The following is an 18,951-nucleotide window of genomic DNA, read 5'->3' as shown; positions in this document are numbered from 1 at the left end:
TCCACAGCTTTAAATTTATGATTGTTGTTGAATGTATTTGTATATTAATCCGTATGTATGGTTCTTGATATTTGTGGGTTTTTTTTCTTCTGTTGCTCTGCTTGTATCTTCACATCTGGTGGTCATGTGTAATATTGCAGGATTGGGACTCTGTTTTGTCTATACAGCTAAGCAGGGTGTTCTATTTTATAAAAAGGGGGGTACAAAAACAACACATATTTATATATCCCAGTGGACAGTTTTACATGGTTGGTTTGAAAAACATGAATTAATCATGTTTTGAGTGGAAGTTGTTAGGATTTCATGAAATTATTGAAGCTCAAAACTGTCTAGGCTCTCTTCAAAGTAATCTCATTCTGATTAAGAGCCAAGCGTAGACAAAAAATTAGATTAGAAGTTAAATACAATACACATAATGTTGGAGAGGAGACGGGGGAAAGGTGACACCTTAAGGTGATTTCCCCTTGATAGCAATACACATACAATTTGTTGAGAGAAGACAATGGGGAGACACAGATGTTTAGCATTGGGGGGTCTGATCTGCGGTCTGGTTTGACACCTCAGATGGGAGACAGACAGTAAAGGAAATGTAGAGCTGGAAGTGACAAAGTTCGGGGGTTCTTTCCCGTAACTGATTCCCTCCACCAATGAAATTCACTTGCAAAGAACACCCCCCTTCAGAGTATAAAAAAGACTGGACTCATGAAAACGTGGTGCATTTCTCTCCGACTCACGCGGTCTGAAAGAAGTGTACCCCGGCCGGAGACAACTGTACCTCCGGCCGGAAAAAAACCTTGTGCTTGACATGATTAAAAGTTGTTAACCTGTAATTCTTTCCACTAGTCTTTCTTGATTCACCAGACAAAAGAACACGTATCTTTCACTCCCCTGTTGAACAGTAACAGACACTCCCACAAAGCGGTGTGTATATAAAGATGAGTCAGACGTGATCAGCTGCATCAGTTCAGCAGCTCTTCAGGGGAACTTCTCTTCATTTGTAGAGGTAAGTGAGCTGGTGCAATGTCTTTTGACATTTCCTGTCTTATTATTGTAGCTTAAATTTATTGCCTTTAAACACCATGGTCATGTTAACCCATATCAATGCCAATTAAGTTCTTTTTTTCTCCCCAATAGTATCATTCTAGTGTCAAGAGTGAAAATGGTGAAATATGAAGGGACCGTTTTCACTGCTGATTTGGCAGCTTCTGCGACTTTAAACAAAGTCTTCATTAAGTTGGTGGGCACAGATGGAGAGAGCGAACGCAAGTGGCTCATGACGGTAATTTGAAAGGGGCTGCTGCGTTTATCAAAGTAACTGTAAGTCTGGTAGATCAACCTCCATGTCTGATACTCGGACTCACATCTGTAGTGCAGCAAATATATAACACAATTAAAAGCTGCCAGTTGATTTAGCTGGATTTATTTCTCCTGCCGTTGGAGTAATTCAACACTGATCGCTACAATATTACAGCTCAGCTCTCAGTTTTCAGATGTACTTGATGTCTTATGGAGTTTTTGAATTAACATTTGTTATACTCCAGAAGACAGGTTTCACTGTGTCCTGCCCCACGTCCATTGGGAAGCTGGTGCTGATAGAACTAGACAAACAGCCTCTGCCGCTTTGTCCAGAAGACTCTTGGTTCCCTGCCAAAGTGGTGGTGAAATCACCCGAGGGACACATCTATAACTTCCCCATCTACCGCTGGATCACTGACGGCGACGTGCACCGCTTCAGAGAGGGAACAGGTCCGTGGAAGAGCTAGTTCAGTAAAGTTCATGAGAAGTGGACTGCAACTAGTTCAGCCTAGCCAACCTTACTTTTCTCTTTTGTCTTTTCAGCTCTGAGAGTCTTTGACGATGACCATCATCTCAGCAGGTACGCTCGGGAGCAGGAGCTCAAGCAACGACAGGAAGACTATCGGTGAGGTTTGATGCATTTTTACATTTAATGCAACCAAACGCTAGACAAGAAAGAAGCTTTTACTGCCCTTGTTTGAGTGAACGCTCAGGATATATGATCTATGAGCCACCATGTATCTGCCAGGATTTTTCACACTATGAAATGTGCCTAAGAGTCAATAAACCACTCTTCACTCTTCACTTTTCCCAGCTGGGATGTGTACCTGGAGGGAATACCCCACTGCATCAAGGCAAAGAACCCTCTTTTGCTGCCTTGTGAAGTCCGTTTCTCCTTCACCAAAACCACAGAATTTCTCTTCACTGCCTCCACAGGGTAAAGGCCTCATATTCTTGCACATATGTCTGCCTATATCGCTTGTTTAGATGCCTATAAAAAGTGTCAGTCACATTAAAAGGCTTGTGTTTTTATTTTTTCCTTTAGGTTGGCAGAACTGGGACTGAAGGGACTTACTTTTTATAAAAGGAGGTGGAAGGATATTGATGATATTAGCAACGTGTTTTACTGCAAAAAGACTAGTAAATCAGGTACTGTACAGTGGTGTAAAGTAACAAACTACAAGTACTTCGTTATTTTACTTAAGTAAGATTTTTGAGAATTTGTACTTTTATTGATACTTTCATTTTTCTGTACTTTTACTTTTACTTCGTTACATTTTCAAGGAAATAATCGTACTTTTAATCCGCTACATTTAAAATTGGACACGTCGTTACTCGCTACAAATTGAAGAACAGCACAGCGGGGGCTGATTTATGGTTCCGCGTTACACCGGCGCAGAGCTACAGCGTAGGGTACGCAGCGACGCACACTGTAGGTGTGCGTCGATTTAACGCGGAACCATGAGGCGGACGGGAAGGAAGGGGGGCGCGTGAATATACCGAGAAGGAGCCGCAGCCATAGACATATATAAAGGCTAGATGACTCACGGCGGAGTCTCCAGCGTCGTTCACCCGCGGCCATCTTGCCACAGGAGACTCTCTGGTGCGCATGCGTGCGCTATAGTTGTTGCTGTTGGAGGGTGAGTGGTCTGTACAGACAAAAATACTCATAACTTGCTGAAATCTTGACGGATTTACAAACGGATTGGTTCATCTTAAACGTCATTAACGTGGGTATGATTTGGGATGCTTGGACATGTTGAAATTGTATCTCTTCGTTGCGAAAAACGACCTAATCATGCAGCATATACAATAGTTGTGTATCACCACTAACTAACGTTACCTGCCCAAGTTATCAAGGGTGACCACCAGTACTCAAGTTGTAAAAAAAAAAAAATCAGGGGGGATGGTGGATTTTATCGTATGGGGACAGATAATTTGTGCTGATTACAAATAATATAATATATTACAAATAATAGCAGTGACCAAAACACCTGCAGAAATACTGCAGGAATGACATAGCAGCAGTTAAATGCAGCCTTCTGTAAGCTTTAAATATCCACTGGGCTTACATCAAATACATCAAAACACAACAATAAAAAACACTTTTCTGAACTTATCAATATGACTCTGTCCTTCACAGGATAAGTAACAAAACTCACAATCTTAACAAGAATATTTGTCTTATTTCTAGTTAAAATGTCTCATTTTAGTAAAAAAAATCTCATTACACTTAATGGATAGAGGTGTATATATATATATATATATATATATATATATATATATATATATATATATATATATATATATATAGACACACATATGTAATGTAATGTCATGACGTAAATACATCATAATGTAATAATATATTAATATGTTATGTCATATGAATACATGTTATATGGTAATAATATGTCTATATATATATATATATATATATATATATATATGTTATATGGTAATAATATATATATGTTATAATGTAACTATAAATATTACTAAGAATACTATAGAAATATTGATTAAATATGAAAACCATGTCATGGCTATCTGTTTCTGGTTATTTTGATATAAAAGTACGTTTTTCAATGTTTATAATTATTCACAAGTATGCAGTGTCATAACTACATCTCTGACGTTCATGACAAACCAAACTGTTTGAAAATCTGTTGAGAATTGAGCAAGTTAAGGTTGTTTAAGCAGTACATGCTCCATTGAACACAATGTTAAAGTGAGCGAGCTCTCCTGTGGCAAGATGGCCGCCGTGTGACGACGTCGCTCTCCATTGGCAGCAGCGCGGACGAGTCATCTAGCCTTTATATATGTCTATGGCCGCAGCTCCCGGGAGAGTTGCGCCGCAGAGGCGGAACGGAAGGCCGGAGGAACCGCCGTCGCGTCGAGTACCGAGGAGGACTGAAGCCTGAATTATGGTTCCGCGTTAAATCGACGCAGAGCCTCGCCGTAGGGTACGTTGGTGTAACGCGGAACCATAAATCAGCCTTGAGCGGCAGCCGACGCGTGTCCATGCGCACCATTCTTTGATTCCACCCCTTCTAAGGTGGTTTTGGCATTTAAAAGTTCAAAAGTCTCATCCTTTATCAGCTGGCGTTGCTTAATGTTGTCACTGCATACTACAGGCTGGGTGAACCTGTCAGCGGGGCCGATGGGGTACAGCAGCAGTGATGAGCAAAGGGAGAAATTAAAATGGGGTAATGGAAACAAACACTAAAGGGGTCAGAATAATATCACCATTATTTAGAGTTGTAAGCAAATTCTTGGATTCTTCATTTCTTTGCAATCCTTTTGAAAATAATTTTGTACTTTGAATTTTGTACTTTGTACTTTGTACTTTTTACTTTTTACTTTTTACTTTTGTACTTAAGTACATTTTAACCCATGTACTTTTTGTACTTTATTATATTTAAGTTGAGGTACTTTTATACTTTTACTTAAGTAATTTTCTTAATGGGTACTTTTTACTTAAGTAATTTTCAAGCAGAAAATTTGTACTTTTACTTAAGTACAATATTTTTGTACTTTTTCCACCTCTGGTACTGTACATGTATTATAAGCAGAGCCGGATTAACGGAGAGGCAGAGTAGGCACGTGCCTAGGGCCCGACAGGGGGGGGGCCCAGACAGAGGGGAAAAAAAAAAAAAAAAAAAAAAAATTTTTTTTTTTTTTTTTTTTGTCTGCACACATATTAATGGTTGATAACATGCCGGTAAAAACCTAAGGCATATATATATGTGCATTATTACTATATTTAGTATACATACATATATATATACGCATACATACGCACAGGGCCGCCGCAAGGGATGTGCGAACCGTGCGACCGCACGGGGCCTGGCGCCCCAAGGGGCCTGGCGCCCCAAGGGGCCTGGCGCCCCAAGGGGCCTGGCGCCCCAAGGGGCCTGGCGCTATGGGCCGTTTTTTTTTCCCCTATTTTTTTTTTTTTCTTTATAAATATCAACAGTCACGTTCCATTACAGACCTAAATGTGTACTAGTCTGTGCATATCAATAAATATATGTGCAATGATGACGCGTGTCTGTTGTTCAATCCAATGATCAGACCAAGCGCAGACACAAGCTGCTCTGATCCAGACAGGTGGAGGTGGAACAAACTGTCACACAATGTCGAGAAAACGAGACAGATTCAGGAAATTTCCATCAGGGGATTTGCTAATCCATCAGTATTTTGCTAATTGGAGAGTTAAAATTGCGCATAGAGACACCAGATCCGACCCGAAAAACCCAAAAATTTTGCGCCACCCTGGCTATTTCACACAGGGCCTCGCAAATCTCTCTAACGGCTCTGCATACGCATACACATACATACATATACACATACAGACATACATACTACAGCACACTTTGTCTTACTGCAAATTGTATTGGTCTTTGTAGATTTGACTTCTTATTTAACTATTCAATTTAATCAACACATTTAATTAGGATTTTCTGCAAAATGCTCACAATCGATAAGATAAGGATAATTTAATAGCATTTAATAGAGCATTGTAATAACGTATAAATAATAAAAATCTAAAAATAGTCTGATAGACTGTTTAATATACAACACATGACTTATTTTGGAATACAAAGAACCAACTTGACTATGACTTTGCTATGTAAAATGTGAATTAAGTTTTATTAGTAACTTTGGTAAGTTTAAGATTTCATAAATAACATCGATGGAGGGGGGCCCGAAAATCACAGTCTGCCTTGTGTAGTCCATTTATTTAATCCGGCTCTGATTATAAGGATCTTTGTATAATTTTAAAGGTGGGGTAAGCAATTTCTAGATGACATCACTTATGTTGATATTTCAAATAACTTATTCCCCAGTTCATGTGCAAACTATCCCCCTGTTGACGACTGGATGGAACAATGTTGGTTATGGCTCATGGGAGCAGGCTGCCCCCATTCTGTTTCAAATTTACAAAGCCAGGGTTATGTATGAAAAGAGGCCTTTTTTTATTCACAGAATGTACTCATAAGATGGGAAGCTAACGGAGGGTGTAGAAATATTCACCATGTGTTAAAAGAAAATTACGGTTTATAAATCATATAGATTTGCTCACCCTGCCTTAAAATCTATGCCAGGAAAGCCAAACATCTACAGTTTACTTATTTTGCAACACCCCTTTGCATTTAGGCTATGTAATATGACATTTGGTGGGATTTACAATTCCCAGACAATAATCTACAGTCCACTCATCCATCTATTAAGTTACCCTGTTGCTACCAAGTATTCAGTCATACAAATGGAATGAGTTTGATGCAATAAATAACTTTATCTCTCTAGTTTTCAAGCACTCCTTTTAAAGGAGCATGAGGCTCCTTTTAAGAAATGAGACTCTCTAGCGCCACCCTTCGCCACGACGGCCGTCGGGGGAACTGCAGCCAACAGTGAAGCCGGCACGGGAGAACGGGGAGAACGCGCATGCAGCGTCATTTGACGTCACATCCGCAGCCCAGCGCGGGAAATTCCGGGCACCATTGCAGCACATTTTGCAGCACACAGCCTGTTCAAGGCAACGGAGAGATACGCTAGAGCAGGGGTTCTTAACCTTTCTGACCTTGGGGCCCAATTTTTTCAGTACAGAGTGGCCCGAGGCCCGTTAAATATTAACACTGTATAGCAGCGAAGGTCCAGAACATCATAATAAATATATATATATATATATATATATATATATATATATATATATATTCAAGTAGCCTCATAGTTGTATCAACATCTGCATCTGACTGTTATATTAAAAAAGTACATATTTGCCCATTAACATGTGTAACTTCAATTACACATTTTTTTCTCTTAAAAATAAAATAAATAAATAAGATTTTATTTTATTTTTCAAATGCTATCTTATTTTATTTCTTTACCAGCAGTTTGAATTTCCCCTTTTCTTTGTTAATTGTCTCAACACATTTTTATAATAAATTAATATAAACACATCTTAGCAATTTAAAAGTTTTGCAGTTTTTCTTTCTTCCCCTTAATCTTATGCCCTCACTTTCTGTCGTTCAGTGAGAGAACTGAGCTCTAATTTCTCCTGCCAGGACTTTAAATCTGGGCTGGATGGTGTCAGGTTATCAAGAGAAGGTGCTCATTGATGAGCCTGGAACGATATTTAGTTTTAATTATGTTCATTGTGGAGAAAGCTGCTTCACAGCTGTATGTGGACCCAAACATGTTTAAGATGGTCAGCTTATTTTCTGTGACTTCAGTTCAGACTTGAGTGGATATGTTTGATGAAAAACTTTGTGTTTTGTTTCAGTGGCGTTTCACTTTCGCACTTTGAACGCCACGGTCTCTGAACGCATGAGACACTGGTTTTGTCCCAGTGGGAAGACTGAACCAGGATGAATCTGTCCATTCCGGGTTGAACTTCCCTTTCGACCTGTTAGGCTTCTCATCTCTGTAAGAGTCAAGCTAATTACTTACTAAGTAACTTACTAAGTTTTATTTACATTAATAAGTTGTCAGGACTGCGCGTGTCGGATTTCATCCGAGCCTGATCAGCTGAGCCCGCAGCTCTCTGGCCGCTGCAGCCGTGTCACTTTCCGATGCTTTTGCGAGCCCGAACAACAGTCCAGACACATCTACATGTACAATCCTTCAGCAGTAAACGACGGAGCCCGCAAGCCCGAGCGGCACCGACCTCCCCGGCCGCGGGGACGCGTCAGGATAACTGATCACGCCGCGCTCGCTCGCTCTGGGCGCAGACCCAAGTAATCGATCCCTGATCCTGGCGGATCTAAACCTACTCTGTGCAAAATGAAGGATTTACTCTGTAAATACACACCATTTCTCTTAATATTACACGTACAGCTAGCTGATTGTCTTCTCCTCATTTGGTTGGGAGTTGCTATGCAGTCCCGCGGCCCCCGCGGCCCACACGTACAAAACTGAATTTTTTTCGCGGCCCACTAGATGGCGCTCGCGGCCCAAGTGTGGGCCGCGGCCCTATGGTTAAGAATCACTGCGCTAGAGGGCTCATTCGTTTTGGTTTGGAACGCTTCATCGGACATTATTACTAGAAAACTTAAAACGTATACGAATATTTTTCATAAATCCTGCCTCATGCTCCTTTAACTTATTTGCAAATTTGTTTGGCTATTTATTAAAACATGTAAATATTATTTTAAGATATTACGCAGCTGTTGAGATCCAGCTATCAAGAACTGTTTAGTCTTGTTTATCGAGCCGCCCGCCTGTGTGTCTGCTGGTGCCGCCAGCTTCCTGAGCGTTGAAACAAGAAATAATGTTTGTGCCATTTCACCCAGATACAGTATATTCAACTAAAATAAGTCACACGATCAAAGTTGTTGTATCAGCATTGCTAAAAAACCCTTTCAATTTCTTTTTTCACCTGAAATTCAGTTTAGCTAAATTTTGAACGTGTTCCACTATTTTACAACAAAAGTTAATTTCAGTCCATTTTTAGTGAATATATAGATATAGAAGTCCAATACAGAGTCCAATTCAGTACAATTTGTTGTAATGCATTTATAATCCAATTCATTTCAGCTGAGTCCGATTCAAAATTAATTCAATACCAAGTAGGGAGAAACTAAAGGAACTGACAGATTGCACTGAAATTGCAGTCAAAAGTGTGAGTAACAACAATAACAGAATTGAATTATTTGAAATGCAATGTTTTCGTTTTTCTTTTTGCAGAGTACGTCAAACAGCATTGGGAGGAGGATGCTTTCTTTGGATACCAGTACCTGAATGGTGTCAACCCCCTTTTGATCAGACGTTGCACAGCCCTTCCCAGTAACTTCCCAGTCACTGACAGCATGGACTCCCACCATGCTCGCTGTAGCTTAAATGATGAAATTAAGGTGATCATCTCAAAATTAAATAAAGTAGACTGAGACTCGCATTGAATGTCATACATGTTTTTACCAGATGAGTACCTTTCCTGAAGTGTATTTTGTGGACGCTATGAATATGAGACAGGTTCCTTCTCATTCTTGTGTAAAATTCAAACAGAAAGGCAACGTCTTCCTGCTCGACTACAAGAACATGGACGGAGTGCAAGCAAACGTCGTCAATGGGAAGAAGCAGTACTTGATGGCCCCACTGGTCCTGCTCCAAAAAACCCCGGATAACAAAATGATCCCAATTGCTATTCAGGTGAGATTATCACTCAATTTATGCAAAAATGAATGTATAATGTTGGATTTTCTTCAAACCATAAGGTTCAGGGTTATTTCTCCAATGACAGAAAGGATCCACTTTAGCACAATGTCGGTAGCAGCTATCACACACTTAAAAGTTTGACTATGAATGAGCCTGGAACCATTTATCTGAAAGAAAACCAGGGAAGATAATCAGAGTTAATACAAGCTTTTATTATATCATGTTCAATATTTTCCAGCCGGAGGTAAACTCAAACCACATAGGTAGGAGAGAAATGCACACTGTGGTCATCAATCCAGTCATATTCATACTGAAAAGGGGAGGTGTTTTGTACGTTGTAGGAGCCAGTGTTGAACCTTATCTGTTGAACCTTATCTGGGAAGCCAACTGCAGTGAAAGAAACTTAAAAATGTTACACTTTCAGCCATATATTTTCTGTTGTCTATCTCTAATCCGACATGCCAACCCAGCAAAGATCTACGACAACCAAAACCCAGAGAAAAACAGGAGGAGAACCATCAATCTTAAACATCCGTTCCTCTTCACCGTCCTCACCTAAAGAAGAACTCAGCTAATCAGTCTGGTCATAAAAACAGGAGGTGGTTCTGCACTGAGAGCAACCATCAGAGTACAATCTTATAGAAAAAAACCCTCATACTTTTAACAATCTAATAAAATCCTGACATATTAAACACAATCGTATTTACACACATACAAAGTCATCTTCACTATACTTAAACTTGGCCCACGTGCTTCGTCTGTCTCCCGCAGCTGAAGCAGCAACCAGGAGAAGACAACCCGATCTTCTTTCCTACGGATTCTAAGCACGACTGGCAGGTGGCCAAGATTTTTGTACGAAGCGCCGATTTCAATGAGCATCAGCTCAACACACATCTGCTGCGTACGCACCTGCTGGCCGAGGTTTTTGCAGTGTCACTGCTGCGCAACGTGCCCATGGTGCACCCTCTGTACAAGGTAACAGCCAGGTGTGCAAACATGGGGCCGGTATGGAATAATAACCATGCAATGTGTTCCTAAGAGACTGCTTTCTTCCCCCAGCTTCTCATACCTCACACACGCTACACTCTGCAGATCAACTTCTTAGCTAGAAATCTTCTGATATCTAAAGTGGGAGTTTTTACTCGGGTAAGAAAACAAACTCGGTAGACCACAGCCAGCATCTCTTTGCAATGTAACTAAGGGAGTTTTGCTGTTTTGAACTGTGAGACGACTTCTGTCCCAGTATGCAGCCAGTGGTGGAGAAGGTATGGTCACAATCCTGAGGAGATCACTGTCCTCGATGACATACAGCTCCCTCTGCATACCAGATGACATTCCTGAGCGCGGGCTGGAGGACGTGCCGAACTTCTACTATAGGGACGATGGACTCAAGCTTTGGGATATCATCCACAGGTACTATAGACTGGTCCTATTTTCTATTTGGCATTAGATTTGGGACAGGTGTGGAACTGATAACAGATCGGTAGTTATTTCATTGTTTACTTTTGTTTCTTAAACTGTATCTGACAACGTTTTACAAACGGCATCCCTTTTCTCTCCAAGGTTTGTGCAGGGAACCCTCGGCTACTACTACAAGAACGACAGCGAAGTCCAGCGAGACTCTGAGCTACAGAAGTGGATTTCAGACATTTTTGAACATGGATTCCTTTCTCAAGCTTGCACAGGTGGATTTTACTTAAAATGTCAAACTTTATGAAGATAATGTCCTTCTACGTGCAGATTATACAAAAGTATTATTAGAGCATCAACTAAACTGTGAATGAGCTCCTAAAATGGTGTGAAGTAACCAAGTTAATTCTTTCAAAATATGAGGAATTCCACAGAAATTCACCACCGTAGCTGAAATGGTCAAGTTTGTTACCATGGTGATCTTCACCTGCTCAGCCCAGCACGCTGCTGTGAACTCTGGACAGGTGACCACTCGTGTGACTGAAGTTGTGATGGTTTTGGACATAAAGTATATTAGAAAAAGGAATCAATGATTCATCGCTTTGCCATTTCCTTCACCGCAGTACGACTTTGGTGGCTGGATGCCAAACACTCCCATCACCCTGCAACTTCCCCCACCAACCAAAAAGGGGACAACAGACAAGCACACGATGCTGAAAACCTTCCCAGACGTTAAAACCACAGCTCAGGGCATGTCCACTATGTGGCTGCTCAGCCGGCAGTCCAGTGACTTTGTAAGTGGGTGAGACTTCAACGTAAAAAAAAAAGGGCATTTCCACTTCAACAGCTGCACATTATCGTTTAGGGTGTGTTTGGTGAATATTTAAAACCTGAATGTGCCATCAATCCCTTCAGGTGCCTATTGGCAAGTACCCCGAGGACCACTTCTGCGAGGAGACTCCCCGTAAGGTGATAAAGGATTTTCAAGGCGAGCTCGAAGTGCTGAGTACAGTCATCAAAGTCAGGAACAGGAGTCTGGAGCTGCCGTACACATACATGGATCCATTGGAGGTGGAAAACAGCGTGGCAATTTGAACATCAGCAGATGGGAACTCCTCAGAAGATGACCAAATTCAGCTTTATGTTAATAAAAGGGATCTGAGGATGAACTAAACATTGTGACCCTCACTGATACTGTTTGACAGGAAAAGTCTGATCCTTAAAATCATATTTGAATCACTTTTTTCCCTATAGATCAAATATTGCAGGACTTATGTTACATGATTGTAAGTGTAAGTTACACTGATGATCCTTAATTGTTGTCTTTTATGAGCACATAAAAATATAAAAAAAATTGTTTGTCTAAATGATTAATAAAGGGTGGGAGCTAATTACTGATTTTAGTATTGCTACACATTAGGGGTATTTGTGACAGGAGGTGAATAACAATAAAAAGCAAATGGCGGAAGAAAATGAAAAGGGCAAAGTCTTTTGTACATTTGCTTTTGTTACGAACATTGTTGCAGTCAATGTCAGAAAATGCTGTGTGCATGGCTGCACAACCAAGAAAACAAAGACACATCAAACACAGAGTTCTACTTAATGTAGCTTTTGTAGGTTTTGACGTTATCAGTTATGAGCAGAGGTGTCAAGTAACGAAGTACAAATACTTCGTTACCTTACTTAAGTAGAAATTTTGGTTATCTATACTTCACTGGAGTAATTATTTTTCAGACAACTTTTTACTTTTACTCCTTACATTTTCACGCAATTATCTCTACTTTTTACTCCTTACATTTTAAAAACAGCCATGTTACTCTATTTCATTTCGGCCTTTAAAAAAAAAAACTATCCAGTTAAATTGCTCCATCCGGATAGAGTGAATTTGGTTGTGGTTGTGTGGTTCTTGTCCAGTTTTTTTCTTACATCCGTTCCCTCAGATTCCTGCAACTAAACTTGGATGTACATTCCAATAAAGGTTAGGATAAAAGATAACATGCCTCTGAAGTTTGACTTTTTGCACCATTACAATACTTTGCTCAATAGTACACATATATGGTTCTTTAATATATTTTTATTATACTAAGATGCATTCATTTTCAATGACTTTTGTCCTTAATGGCTTTTTTCCCCCTTACATTACTTTTACTTTTATACTTTAAGTAGTTTTGAAACCAGTACTTTTATTTGAGTAAAAAACTTGAGTTGATACTTCAACTTCTACAGGAGTATTTTTAAACTCTAGTATCTATACTTCTACCTGAGTAATGAATGTGAATACTTTTGACACATCTGGTCATGAGATCATTACATGATTATTTGGCCTGGAGTAGCTTTAGCTAAAACTTAAAATATCAAGTCTTATGACCTTTAAACTGATCTTGTAACAGTACCACAACAGCTCAAGTTACAAAGTTACAAAGGACAAAGTTACAAAAAAAGACTTTTCATTGTGAAATGATTATACCTCGTCATGCTTGTAAAGTGATGTAAACAATCTGAAATAGCAAAAGAATACTTTAATATAAAACAACAACAAAAATATTTAAAACATGTAACTTTACAAAGAGATCCACAACATCAGTTATTGAAACATTTAATGAGCAAACATAAAAGTGTAACTTCTGATGCAGCCCTATCATCTCAATATACCGCTTGTTTCTGTTGAAAATGTTTAACATAAATATAGTTGTGTGTTAACATCTGCCGTATTCCTTCCTTCTCTCCCACATCTGATGCTCCACGGATGACTCCCTAAGGATAGCCTCGTGCTGTTTCACAAATCTACCACGCTGACACGGTGAATCTCATCGAGTCGGAACTTAAAATTCCCTGGTGTGATGAACGCATAACGTTTCACCAGAGAGGGCACCCGGTGGTGACAATCAAACCGTAAAAGAAGGAGAAGATTCAACATTTATATGTGAGGACAAATAAAACCTAAATCAACAGAAAAGGGTAGCATGGAGATTAAAATAATGATAAGTGTGGATATGTCATTTACATGATCAAATAAGCAGTTCTTCAGACCACGACACCACAAGCAGCATGTGTTTTTGAAGGATCTTCTCCAAACATAGATTCAAGTCCAAAACACTAAAACAGAAACTGAGCAGCTTTCTGTTAGTGACTTTCCATTCACGCCATTCAAAACATGCTGACCAGCTACACAACATAACTGACAAACAGTGATTCACACGTGACTGTAAAGACTCCCAAGAAAGTACAAACCCCAAACTCCCAAGCAGTCAGTAAGAACCGGAGACTTTTATACACGAGGAACAACATCTTCAAGAAAGGACTCTAAACTGCTGATTGTGTTATACTTTCATGGACCTTCAGGCACAACTTGTTAGAGCAGATTATTTTAATATACATTCTCATAACACAGATGTTGAAAGTTACAACTATAAGTTAAATATTATCAGCAAACGAGCAAACAGTCTTGGAAGCTGCAGTCCAGCAACAGACGTTATATTGTCCAGGAGAACCTTCTACCCTCATCTGTGTTGAGAACAGATGTGTTCATGTCATCTTTCTATTGGTTCGGCAGTCTGAAAAATATATTATATGCAGGGTCTATATACATGTACATTGTCCTTCTGTATCACAGTTACAATTGCTGAGATGAGAAAAACAAGTATTCTCAGTAATGCGCATTCCTCATTTTATCCTTAAAGGGGGCATTTTATGAACATCACTTTTCATTAGTTTGAGAGCATTTGAAATACCTACTCGTTCAAAAACTCATAAAAATCATTTTCTCATCTTATTTCAGGCAGTCAAAGATCCTCATTCAGCAAGCCGTCCACATTTGCAGGGATCTGTGAACCAAATGAGAGCTGAACTATGCAGTTTCTGTCATTATCTCCCCCAGATTCACATCTTGCTGCATTTGATCTGCATCGGATCTGTCTCGAGCAAAAGCTGAAACAGGAGAGTTCATAAAGGGAAATGCAAGGCAGAAGAGGAGGATGGAGCCGAGTGGAGACGCCGACACTACTATGCTTGAAGTGACACAAAGGAAGTTTGAGCATTTTTTTCACAGAGGGTCTCCTTACAGTCCTGGGGCCCGTTTCACAAAGCAGGTTTAGTGAGAACTCTGAGTCTGTTAACCCTGAAATGAGGGAAACTCTGAGTTTTCCGTTTCACAAAGGGAGGTAACTCAAACCAGAGAAAGAGAGGTAACTCTAGCCTGTTTCACAAAGAGGGGTAATTTAAGCTCTCGGTCAGTTACCGTAGTAACAGACGCTCTGAATCTAACCTGGTCGGGACCAGGTTTATTTCAGCGAACCTGGAGTTTCTCTCTGTCTCCTCCCTCAGTGGCGTCAATTCAGCCAATGGGTCTTTACGCAATACACATCCGTTTTCTGCACCACGGACAGCAAGCGGCAGAGTAGAGAGCAGAAAAGGCGTATCTGACAAACGCAACGTATTTTATTCACTATGTCAGTGCAACAATATCACAGGGACATCCCAGTTTAACTTCAAACAGTTAAAGTCCAAATGCAAAAAGGAGAGGGAGAGTAAAAAAAAGTCAAATATTTCCCTTAAACAGATGTATAAGAGGATTTATATCTTACTTTGAGATGAACTTGCATAATTAATCCATCAGTGGCTAACAGCCTCGTTAATATATTCTGGACCCATCACTTGCCTTCTTTCTTTTTTTTTTTATTGCGTGGTTGTCTGCTTCATTTTAATTTTTGTAAGTTAGTAAACACTGCAGAGCGCACTTTTTTTTTTACTTTATTTAAAACTTTATTTAAAAGTTCCAATTACAGTCAGAACATTGACCGTGGACAGTCAGGCATCAAGGAATTAAATAAACAAATACAGTATGAGACATAAAGTGGATGAAGTGCATAAGTCATTACATAAGTAACATAAATATAATAAAATAAATCAATTTAAATAAAAAGAAAGAAAATGGCAGGACATATATTATATCTGCAGAGCGCACTAAAAACGAGATTGATAGAGACCACTGTCGTCAGGGACGCTGGGACATTTCAAGATATGAGGGGGGGGTACAAGTGTTGGGATAGATAATACCTACTGAAATCCATCATGTTGTTCTGATATGCATTTGTAGTTATTTTATATGTATGAAGTAATAGAATACATCAATACAAATAGATACAGAGTAATTCCATAAATGTATTTAAAAAAAAAAACATTTACATTCTCCCCTGAAGCCGAGGTGTGGCAGCTGCCGTACCCAATTGACGGCCCTGATCTAATTGACAATAACATTTCATTTTTTTTTTTCAAAATATGCTCTCATACTCGCCATATGCACGTATTAACGCTTCTAACTCCAGTGGCGTGAAGTATGTGGATCTTGAGATGCAAACTAACGTTTCCTCAAAGGGATTTTGTAAATTGAAAAGATAAATAAAGTTAAAAAGAAAAAAAAGAAAATGTATGTCGCTCTTTTGTGTCGCCGGTTGCCATGGTGAATCCTTGTATCAGCGCTCTACTGATGCTGGCTTTTTATTTCCCTCACGCTCGCGCTTAACTCCCGGTGAAACTACTTAGAGTTGAGTAAATTACCTCAAATCCGCTGTTCTGGAACCGAAAACTCAGAGTTTCCGATCTCAGAGTAGATCAACTAAGAGTTCAGGATTAGACTCAGTGTTTGTTGAACCTGCTTTGTGAAACGGACCCCTGAAGATTGAGTCTCTTTCACAACAATGTCCACCATTTCCATGTCTCTTGCTTCATCACTTTCTCCTTCCCTCTTCCACCATTACGTCCACGAGTCTCTTCTCTAAGTTGGACATCCACTGTTTGACAAAAAATGACGTGAAGCCGTACTGTCACAGGAGTAGAGGATTACTTTGTGTCCTTTGAGGATATGGAGCAGGGGACCACGAGAGTTACACTATGCCACTTAAAACTAAACCAACATTTTAACAGCTGCTATGAAGAGGTGTAGGGACATGATTGGAAAGTTCACCTTTGTACTGTAGCCCTGTCATATTTTGACCAAAATATGTCCAAAATGTGCCACTATTCAACAAAAATGGCGTAGTATAGCTTATCTCTTACGGTTCGTGTTTATAGTCACAATCATACTCTTGAAAATTGGTGACCAATGATAAAAACAGAAGAGAAAGCTATGGTTACTACACAAGTGTCAATAAACGCGTGTTTTTGTGTGCAAAGTGTACATCTTATCAGCAGAATTAAAGCCTGTGGATCTCATCCAGACGCCACCTCGGTGATGTCTAATCATTAACAGTGCAGAGCGAACACAGAAAACCCCTCGACAGATTCAAATGACAAACACAGGGAACATCTGGCAGTCGTTTCCAGTCTTTTATGTCCGACAGTTCATATTGACAACGTCTCTCTCATGAGCTCTCTTGACGAGGAGGCCGCCATGCTGCTACAGACAGTGTTGAGTGACACGTCCGTAGCAGCGTCTGGTCCTTCGTCACCTGACAGGCCTTTCTTCCTGAAAGAGTTCCTGATCCCGCGAGAGAGACGGGTGGAGACCTGCCGGACGACGCGGCCGAGTCCCTGGTTCTTCCGCTTGATCAAACCCACGTCATCCTCCAGCTCCTCGGGCGGCACGTCGATGTTGCCCACGTACCAGAAAACCCACCAGATCAGGCTCAGGAAGATGATTATGGAGCCGGCGTAGATGAACAGGTCGTGGACCACCAGCCCTCCGAACACCCCCAACAAGATGATGAGGATTCCAAGTATGTCCTGGGCCACTGCAAACCAGAAGGAGCACTTACAGCGGCCGAGTCCTCCGTACGTCCTCTCCATGACGGACTCTACCTGCACAGATGTCGACATGGAGGTGGCGGAGGTCCTCAGAAAGCCAAAAGCAGAAGGGATCCAGTGCAACGGATGCTGCACCACAGTGAAGTGGAATCCTCAATGAGGGAAACGCATGAAGCAACCTGCTGTGACTCCGGTCAAAGTACAATGTACACAGACCGTTATCAGCAGCAGCCACACCAACGTGATTATATTGGAGGTTTTAGTTGCATCACTGACGAAAATAGCCTCCCCCACTTACACCTTACGGAGTCCTTCCCATCTTCTGTTCATGACTCCTGGCTGAATGGTTTCCGTCTGTGCTTCTCCTTCAGAATAGGGATCCACACCAGCCCCAGCAGCACAAACATCAGCCCTATGGACAGACATCCCGAGGCCACGGAGCGGGACGCCGCAGTCATCTTCGGGGACTGGATGAGGCAGAGGAGCCCTCCCACAGCAGACATCAGAGACCCTATCACTATTACAATGATGGGTTTGTGGAGCTGGGTCCAGCCCGAGGCCACTCTGGGCACCGGCTGTGGGTCCGAGCGCAAGTTCTGACTCCCACCTGGAAGTGAAGTTTCTCCACTTGTGTCCATGGCTGATTATTCTTCCTTTGCCCTCTCTCGGAAGCTTGAATGGACAAATAGCGTAAATGCTGGCCTCTGAGCAACGATGCTGCTCCCGTTTCTTCTGTAATTCCGTCTTGCAGCTCCCGAGAGTCACATGAACTTCATCATCTGTATGATGACGGTGTCTCATCTCCTCCCCCAGTAACCCGTGAGCACACTGTCATTCCAGATGACCCGTCGCTCCCACACAACAGGGAGGTCTTGGACGAGCACACAGACCCGGCCCCCCTGCTCAAACTAGGATCACCACATTGATTACTCTGTTATTGTAAACCCTTGATTCCTAAACAAACATTCGCTTGTGTTTAGTGAAAGCTTGGCATCTTCAGACTAAAAATACTTCTGTAATAGATATACTGATGTCCACTTAGCTGTACAACATGCAGGTAGCAGCTGTACAAGCTTGAGTCCGATCCCGTTAACAATAGACTCGTCACCTGATACAGCCGACGGCGATACGATCAGACAGATGGATTCATGGAGCAAACAGTGTTCAAGGACAATGCATGTTGTAAATATGAATCAACAGTTTATATTGAATAGTGAAGAAAGAAGTATTAAAGCCACTCTATGTAGTAATGAGCACATCGCAAGAGGGTTCATGTGTTAACCCCCTGGCATTGGGGACTGGCAGAGCCCTGACTGAGCAGCACTGGGACCCTCAATGAGCTGA

The 18,951-nt window shown here is 40.9% G+C and overlaps 2 protein-coding genes across 3 annotated transcripts; one reads left to right on the top strand and one right to left on the bottom strand.

The window, feature by feature from the left end:
- The first annotated feature begins 896 nt into the window (after positions 1-896).
- On the top strand, positions 897-12,849 carry LOC133419751 (polyunsaturated fatty acid lipoxygenase ALOX15B-like). 2 transcript variants are annotated; one of them, XM_061709166.1, is made up of 15 exons: positions 897-1,003; positions 1,135-1,279; positions 1,545-1,746; positions 1,840-1,921; positions 2,111-2,233; positions 2,342-2,445; positions 8,989-9,155; positions 9,307-9,450; positions 10,228-10,431; positions 10,516-10,602; positions 10,700-10,869; positions 11,020-11,141; positions 11,290-11,390; positions 11,490-11,660; positions 11,782-12,849. In XM_061709166.1, exons 2-15 carry the CDS (start codon positions 1,160-1,162, stop codon positions 11,959-11,961), a joined length of 1,977 nt encoding a protein of 658 aa, XP_061565150.1. In that variant the 5' UTR covers positions 897-1,003; positions 1,135-1,159; the 3' UTR covers positions 11,962-12,849. The 2 variants fall into 2 exon arrangements, with proteins under 2 accessions (XP_061565150.1, XP_061565149.1); XM_061709165.1 differs by having other exon boundaries at positions 1,542-1,746.
- Positions 12,850-16,541: 3,692 nt separating this feature from the next.
- Positions 16,542-17,788, bottom strand: LOC133419752 (transmembrane protein 238-like). The gene has a single exon (XM_061709167.1). It carries the CDS (start codon positions 17,677-17,679, stop codon positions 17,206-17,208), a length of 474 nt encoding a protein of 157 aa, XP_061565151.1. The 5' UTR covers positions 17,680-17,788; the 3' UTR covers positions 16,542-17,205.
- Between the last annotated feature and the right edge of the window lie 1,163 nt (positions 17,789-18,951).

The sequence above is a fragment of the Cololabis saira genome, chromosome 19, assembly GCF_033807715.1.
Source record: "Cololabis saira isolate AMF1-May2022 chromosome 19, fColSai1.1, whole genome shotgun sequence".
Classification (NCBI taxonomy): Eukaryota; Metazoa; Chordata; class Actinopteri; order Beloniformes; family Belonidae; genus Cololabis; species Cololabis saira.
Note: the sequence above shows the minus strand (reverse complement) of the source record. Positions and strands in the feature narration are given on the sequence as shown.